A 9,302-nucleotide genomic window follows, 5' to 3' on the forward strand; every position below is an offset into this window, starting at 1 on the left:
TAAACTTTTTTATTATATTTTTTTAATGTCGGGTTTTAATTTCCTATGTAAAAGTGAGGGTGATTTTCTATGGCTGTAACTTTAACTGCCTTTCAGAAAGTCCAAATTCAGAAAGCTCACAAGTTGCTGAATTATATTGAATAAACTTAATCCAGGTAGTACTGAACTGAGCCCAAACATTCAGATGAAATATTAGGATTCCTTGTCCAGCACCTGGATGTTTAGATATTTCAGTGGTCAACTGCCTTGTATGTACAAATAGAGACCAGATACTTGTCATTAAGTAGGCCAAATACCAGGTGATTAACAGAATTGTTAAACATATTTTAAATGTGCTCATGGTACATGGATATGCTCACTCACAGATTTTGAAAGTAAATTTAGCATCTGCATTCTAACAGCTATTCTAACAAGAAAACTATTTATTAAAAAATTTCTCAATTAGACTGAATAGGAAAAAGGGAACTTATAAATTTTAAATAATCTAATTTGCCACTTTTTTGTAATCACAGCAAGCAAAGAACATATTAACAATCGGTGTTTAATTACGAGTATTTAAAAAAAAACCTTGAAGCTATAAGTAAACACAAGAATTTAGAAAATCTTAGGTTTGAGATGGTAGAAAATCATTTATACACCTGGTAAATTCTGTGCTTCTAACTTAGCTATTTAACATTTGTTGAATCCAATATTACTTTTCATTCTAACACTATAACTCCCCTTATAAGAAAAATTTCCACTCCATCCATTATTTAACCACTCTTTCTTTTATGTCTAGGCACAGTACATCTTTTTACACCAGTGCATTCTGGATCTCTTATCAAGTAAAGGAAGCAATCAGCCCATCTGTTTTGTTAACTATGCAGCACTTCAGAAGATGGACTCCTTGGATGCCATGGAAGGTAAACAGAGGCAATGTGTTCTCAACTTACTGGTTTGCCACCTATAGTAGGAGTATTTAATTTAATAATAACCATATGTTGAAGATGTTTTCAAAGCTAGGTTAGTGCACTTATCAATTTTTTTCATTTCTAATCCAAGTTATGATAATAAGAGCCATTTCCATCCACACATTTAAATCTTTTGAATAGTTAACTTCAATTCTCTCTTGTGACATGTTACTTTATGTTATAGGTGATGTTGAGCTTGAATGGGAAGAAACCACCATGTAAATATTCAGACCAAAGATTACGACTGGAAGACATTATCAAATCCCAGGGGCCAAAATTACCCCCTCATTCTTCTGAACTGAATGTACAAATTTAAAGAAATCTCTATGCTTCCCTTACTATACCTTACTAAATGTATTGACATTTTATGAATAGTTCCAATAAGTAGTTAATTCAGGATAGTTATTTGTTTTGTACACAATAAATATGCATTTAAAATATGTAAGAAAAGATATCCCACAGATTTTTGAGGTCTTCCATATTTGGGGAATGAGCCAAATATAAAACTATTATTATATTAGCATTAATGTTTCAATGTGAATTTTCCCTATGTACTGGATTCAATCTTGAACAAAAGTGGTAAATGTTGATTCAGTAGTGTTATTTTGGCCTCCAGGGTGTTGATGTTTCTTGTGGATAACTTCCAGGACTGTCATGATCTGTACTTCTATGCACGCCCCTGTGTTTTGAATCCTCTGTTTTATGAGTGCTGAGATATCATCTCATGATCTCGAACAGCTGAACAGTAACCCCTGACACTGCAGGCATTACTTAGCCTTTATACAACACACAGTAGCTCTTCAGGGACACTTAGGGCTATTTAAATTGCATTGTGATCTTTAGTTTGAAAAAACAAAAAGAAACATTAAACAGTGCAATTGCTCATATGAAGCTATTGAGTACTTTTCTAGCCTGTCTACATTTGTATATTTTCAGGCACAAGCTGTACCACTATATTGTATAGTTAAATACACAGTTAGATGTATCGCAGTATTTGTCAGATAGAAATATATCCAACCTAATATTAACAATTTTGAAGGGTTTATTCAGCAGAAATGTATAAAAAACAATAATTAAAACGTGTAATGTGTTGCAAGCTTGTAAACTAATGATATGCTGCTGTGGTGCCAACAGAGACTTTTTGAATAGATTACAAAAAATGGTCTTTATTTTATTTCCCAACGTTGATTATTGAAGAGTGTATTTGGTGGTACTGAAAACAAAGAAATTAACCAAGTTACAGCAAATTAGAGATTTTTTAAAGAAAATATTTCCACCTCCATTTTTGTTAGTGACAACATACTAAGTTTTGAACTATGTGGTATTATTTTGTCACTGATTTCAATTACGAGTCATAATATAAAATACTATTAATTATTCTATTTCTTCTATGATAAAAATTGTATCTTATTCATATTTCTCTCAGAATATAAATATAGAAAATGTGACGGCCAATAAAATTGAATTTTAAGTAATCGAGTTACTTTGCAACATGATTTCAGAGGGACTTAATATAAATTTGATTTTGTATCACTTATTAAAATATAATTGATAGTTATAATATAATGAAGTATATTATATGTAAATACAATATAATAATATAGTATAAGTAATTAAGATATAATCATTTCCCATGGTATCCATAGATAGTAAGTAATTTTTAAATCAAATTCATTATTCAAGAAATTAAATCTTTTAGTCTTGTAAGCAGTCCTGCTTCTTTTTCAGGCCAAGGAAGTATAAATAATTATAATCCACCACTGTTCCAACCACCATGTTCACTCTATAGAAAGTTACAGAAAACAATAAGATATCATGATTACTCCAAAAGATTCAAGCTAGAGTTAGTTCTTCAGTTTGCTTCAAGTGTTGGTCATTGAAAATGTGCAGCAAGCCAGTACTTATGAATGTGAGTTTCTATATTCGTGGAAGATAGATAACAACCTGTATTGGTGAGGTTACTTTTTAATGTATTAAATAATAAGAAAATAAATAGTTCAATCTATAGGCCAGATCAGTTTTTATAATATCTGTATAAAATAGATATGTACAACATAGAATATAAGGTGTAACTCATATGTATATGCATATATCTGTGTACAATGGAGTTTTAATATAAGGTCTCTTCTAAAACAGTGCTTATCAGACTTTAATGTGTATACAAATCACCTAAGGATTATATTAAAATGCAGATTCTGCTTCAACAGGTCTAGGGTAGAACCTGATATTCTTCATGTCTAGTAAGCATTCAATTTATAATATTGTTGCTTGATCTCACTGAATAGCAAAAACTCTAAAAGACATTAGGATCAGAATAATTTCATGTCCCCCTGAAGTTGTTTTAAACATGTTTTAAAAGATTTGGCTTCATTGTCAGAAAAAAATTATAACAGAACACCTGTTAAATGCATATAACTCAGTACCTATATCATGAAACTATAAATGAAATTGAATTGAAACTCATATATTAACCATAGTTAAATTTTCTCTTAATTATGTTGTGAAAGGGCTAGTTCATAGCTAAGTTATAAGGTGGCTACTAAGTGCAAATTAAAATAATGAGGAACATCTGTAACATTTTTAGATCAGATTTGTCAAAATACATTGAAGCGCATGTACAATAAATGAGCAACATGTGTTTCATCTGAACCAAATGAAACTGGAGCCTCTCAGAATGGTTTGCCAGAGAGGAGAGCAGCTGTGGGTATCACCTCTACTTTTATCCTACTTTAAAATGCATAATTTTCCTCTTTCAGTTTGTAGGTGAAATGTATAATAAGTCTTTTGAAAAAAGCTAATTAAACATTGCTCTCTTCGTAAAGGAGCTGGTGATTCACCCTCCACATCTGGTACCAAACACTAGATTTTTAGAATGGAATTAAATTTAGCAAAGTATTCTGTAAGTCCATGACATTACTATGATAAGTTTATTTTTGGGGGCCAGCTTTTAGAAAATTCAGTGATGTTTTTAATAAAGCCCAAATACAAATTGATCTGGAATTCTCAACCAAATAATATTAAAAGTAAAAATATTTTTTTAAAAGTTTATAAAGTATAATCTTGGCAAAATAGCTTGCCTTTTTAGGATAAGTAATATTTTGTGGTAAATGACTTCATAAATCAGAATTTCAATGTAGAATCAGGATTCCTATGCCTACCAGCTCACAATGTTCTGGGGAATAAATTAGATCACACATATGAAAGTGTTTCAAAAAGTACAAAGAATTCTACAAGGTTAAGATAATCTTTCACCCAGGCTGGTCAATGTGTAATATTTATCAGTAAGATAATGTATCCCATTTTAGGATTGTAATATACTTTGTGATATTTAGTGCTATATTTGTATGTCTGTTTCACGTGTATGGATTGAAGATAAAATTGTGGCAGTTATATTGATTGCTGCTAAATAAGACTATTGCCACTTTTTTAATGAATTATTAAGAGCATTCTCGAGAAATTTTTGGACTAAAATAAGTAGACTGACATGCACATGAATAACGTAAAATGTGATTTGGAAAACAAGACAAGAATATTTTCAGGCTTTTCAACAGAAACATTCTAAATCAGTGTCTACAATATTGTCACTTGAAAATAAAACCATAACTTAGTAGAAGGTAACAAAAGACATTATTCTTTCCTACAAACAAGATTGTTTCTAGAGTTACAAACTTAAATTACTGTAGTTTTCGCTCAAAGTATTCTTGGATTGGAAAGTCATTTTAGTAAATTATAAACTTTTTAGAATACTTTTACATTCATCATTTTGATTAATCCTTATGAAATTCTTAAAAATCTGTAGGGTCCCATATTACAGATAAATATAATGAAAGGTTAATTGCCATGTCAAACAGCCCATTTATAAGGTGAGAGCTGCATATCATAATCAAGTTACTGAAAGTCAATGAGAAAGATAAAAATTTTAAACCAACAAAGAAAATGGAGAACTGTTCAGGGGTTCAAAGATAAGAAAATATTTTGACTTTCATTCAGAAACAATGCAAGCCAAAAGAAAATGGAATGAAATATTCAAAGTGCTGCAAGTATCTTCTAAACCTAATAAATGGCAACTACAAAAAAGCTAGTGCTAATATCAACTTAATGGTGAAATATTAAAGGCATTCACCGTAAGATGAAGAAAAAGGTAAAAATGCCCACTTTCACAACTTCTATTCAACATTTTGCTGGTGTTCCTAGCCATTACAATAAGGAAAAATAAAGAACTAAAAGGAATAAAATTTCTCAAAGAAGAAACAAAACTGTCTATATAAGTAAAGGGTATAATCATGTATGAAAAAAGAACTGAGGAATGTACCAAAGAAAAATCTGCTAAGTGTAATAAGTAGCTTTTAAAAGTTTACAGACTATAAGACGAAGAAACAAAAATTAATTTTGCTTCCACATACTCTCGGTGAATATCTGGAAATTGTAATTTAAAATAATCGTACACTTGAAACCTATATAATTTTATTAACCAATGTCACCCCAACAAATTTAATAAAATAAATAAATATCATTAACAGCATCCATAAACATAAAATCCTTAAGAATAAATTTAACAAAATATGTGCAAGATCTATATACTAAAACTGATATTGATGAGAAGAATTAAAGAAGATTCAAATAAATTTTTTAAAATGCATGCCCATGAACTCAAAAACAGTATTGTTAAGATGTTGATTCTCTTCATATTGACTATAGATTCAACAGGATATCAATCATAATCCCATAAGGCCTGTTTTTTTTTTTCTACAAATCACTGAGCTGATTTTATAATTTCAATAGAAATGATACAAAAGACCTATAATAGCCAAAACGATTTATAAATAGAAGTATTTATAAATACTTAGTATTTCTCATTAAAAGAAAAAATAGAAAGTCAAAATTAAGTCCACACATAGCTGGTCAATTGGTTTTCAACAAAGATGATAAGATTATTCAATGGGGAAAAGTAGTATTTCCAATAAATGGTGTTGGAACAACTGGTAGTTCATTTGGAAAAACATGAACTTTCATCTCTATCTCATACAACAAATACAAAAATTAACTTGAAATGGAACACAGATTTAAATGTGAAAGCTAAAACGATAAAGCTTATAGAAAAAACTAAAACAATCCTCATGATCTTGAGATAGGCAAAGATTTCATAGAGTACAAAAAATGATATATAAAATATCTATAAATTGTACTTCCTTAAATTATAAACTTCTGCTCTTCAAAAGACACTATTAAAGAAATGAAAAGTCAAGCCACAGGCTGGAAGCATGGGAGAAAATATTTCCTCCATTTCTAAGTTGAAATACAACTTGGAAATAAAACAGAAATGAACTATTGATACACATGAGAACAGAGAAAATCCTCAAAAACATTATGCTGAATGAAAGAGGACAGACACAAAGAAGAACTTATTGTAAAAATCCATTTATATGAAGGCCTGAAACAGGTTAAACTAATCTATGATGATAGAAATCAAATCAGTGATTACCTTGGGTGAAGTATATGTGGGGATTGACTGCAATGGGCAAAAGGGAACTGTTGGGGATAATGACAGTGTTTGATATCTTCAATAGAGTGCTATTTATGCCACTATATTCATTTGTTAAAATGCTTTAAATTGCATACATATGAGTACATTTTATGTAAATTATAATCTAATAAGATTGTTTTAGAAAATAGAAGGATAATGAAAAAATAGTTTCAAGATAATTATAATATGCCAATTACATAATGTTTTAAAAATACAAGTAGTACATACTTTTATGGATTCATTTATTATAGTACCTATATAAACTCATAAACAGGAATGTAAGTATTGTCAGAATCATGGTTTCCTCTGATATGGGAGAAAGGCAGGTAGAATGATGGATTTCCATGGAATCGGGGGCATCCACAAGAGTCTCAAACAAATTTGTAAATTTTGTTTTAAAATTTGAAGCATAAATGGCAGCACATATTTGTTAAAATTAAGTAAGGAGCAAAAAATATTTATTATCATTTAAAGTTTTCTTTGCATTTGAAATATTTCATATTTTTAAAAGCATTTTAAATTTTAAACATTAAAACTTTATTAAAATGACATAAAATTTTTGTGGATTATTTTGACAAATCTACCAAAGTGTCCTCTCTTGCTTGAATGAGTGTAATATGGAAAGAAATATTTACATATTTTTGTTACTTATTCCATTCCTAGAGCACTTACAATTGGTGTTTTAAATATTAAAAATAAAACTTGATATGGTCCAAGTGCTTTCTATAGAATTCACTAAGTTCTTATTTGCGTAGTATTTATAACCCGGTGAATTGCTATAGAAGAAATGAATTCACTTGCTGGGCTACCGTACTGGAACACAGTTTCATCAATCTGAGTACACCACATTCATAAAGCTGATGGATGCTAACAGTATTAACACCTACTCCTTGGGCTGTTACATCAGAAGTTTACATATTGTGCTTCAAAGAATATACTTAAAATTTTGATATTAATAATTTGCATTAAATAGACTATTATAATTTTATCTACTATAATTAACACAGCTTTCTTTATTAAATCATTATTACGTGCCAGGCACTCTTCTAAAGTTTTTACAAATATTAATTCTGACAATTCTTGGAAGTAGGTGCTATTATCTGCCTTTTACAGATGAGAAAACAAAAGCAAATAAAAGTTTAAATTATCTCTTCAAAGTTACTCATTAATTAAGTGAAAGAGCTTAGACTTGAAACCATAAGTCCAATTTCAAAGTTTGCAGTATTAGCCACCATACCCTACTTTATTACCTAGAGACCACTATGTATATAATAATATCTTCGATATTACCTACTGGGATATAGAACATACACTTGAATTCTAATTACTCCAGTCCTCATAAACAAGTTTCCTGATATCATCTAAAATAGACCACTTTATGCAAATTATATGTGTTGGATACTCAGCCAGTGATAGTGCTAGCCTTTGAAATCAGATTATCTAGTCCAATATTCTTTCTGTTATTTGTCATCTCTTCCAATATATATATTGGCCCAAACCAAGTTGTATTATTGTTTTTCCAATTCTCCACAACTTTTTGCCAGACTTATATCCCTACCTCTGAACTCTGATCATTTCACTGATCTGTTCAGTAGCCCCTTCATTGCCTACTGAATTAAATTTATTTTTAAAAATGTCTTTCCCACAGTATTACTCCTTTTTCCTGACCTAAGCTAAACTAGAAACTTTCTGCCTACTAAAACACACTATACACATTCCCAATACCATGCTGGCTCCTACAATTTCCTTGGTAGTTCTTATTCACTGGCATTCCCCACTTACCAGATTGTCAATTCCTGATGAACAAGGACTGTCTTTTTCTCATGATTTTAACCACATAGTATTTAGCATAACATCTTCACATCAGATCAACTCAAGCAAATCTGTTCAACTGAAAGTTTGCCTTAGCAGAAGTAAAATAATGTTGCCTGTGTGACAGTGCACTTCACATGCTAAAATATCTTTTCAGTTAGGGAGCAAACACTACTGGATCAAAGGTAAATGAAGATGGAAGAGCAGGGAAAACTGGCATATAGCCATGTGTCATTTGTTCAGGATTATCAGTTATCGAGAATAAAACCAAGTATGCAAAAAACCTTTAAAGAACTGAAGTTGACAAAAAGGAATTCTGTACAATTGGGCAACTCACTAAAAAGTAGTTAATCAAATACTTTTTTTCTTACATTACAGACACTTGAGCAAACTTAGTTTCACTGTTCAAGCAGTTTGGATACTGCAAAGCTAATGGCTTATATCATTATATTGCACGCGCACGCGCATACACACACACACCCCTTCTTGTTAAAAGTACATAGTCCTTCAAAACATAAAAAACCAGGACCGTTTATTGAAATCCAACATATATCATTAGCAACTAGATAGAACAAAAATAAGTATTACAACCAGCGTCCTTTTTAAGAAAAAATTTTTTTTTCACCTTAAATTCTTTCATAATTACTTTTTAAGTAGTCAGGACAAGGTTTAACACATTTTTTTAAAGACTTCATCAAAACTAATTAGACTAAAGAGACAAGGTGAAGAGGATTCAGAAGAAACTTGGAACAATGTATGTCACAGGAGTGAGGCAGGTGCTGATGAGGCAGGTCTGGAGTCAGCTGCCAATATGCACATGCGCGAAGGCAGACGCTAGGTCCAGAGAGGACAGTAAAGAGCAAACAGGTGGCAAACCAGGCCAGCAGGACACACGAGGGTGCACTAGTAGGAGGTAGCATATCATAATAGGCAGGTGGAGCAAGGCTAAAGAGAATCCAAGAGCTGGCCCTGTGCAGATCCAAAAAAAGCCAGAGGCAAAGAAGTGGGTCAGCAGG

The 9,302-nt window shown here is 31.0% G+C and overlaps 1 protein-coding gene across 1 annotated transcript in view; it reads left to right on the forward strand.

The window, feature by feature from the left end:
- Positions 1-2,445, forward strand: part of PTPRQ (protein tyrosine phosphatase, receptor type Q) — a 214,476-nt gene extending 212,031 nt beyond the window's left edge. The window contains 2 exon segments of the mRNA XM_025040984.1: positions 779-902; positions 1,135-2,445. Coding sequence (XP_024896752.1) covers positions 779-902; positions 1,135-1,172 — 162 coding nt within the window. The 3' untranslated portion in view covers positions 1,173-2,445.
- The last annotated feature ends 6,857 nt before the right edge of the window (positions 2,446-9,302 follow it).

This window comes from Pteropus alecto, unplaced genomic scaffold, assembly GCF_000325575.1.
Source record: "Pteropus alecto unplaced genomic scaffold, ASM32557v1 scaffold76, whole genome shotgun sequence".
NCBI lineage: Eukaryota > Metazoa > Chordata > Mammalia > Chiroptera > Pteropodidae > Pteropus > Pteropus alecto.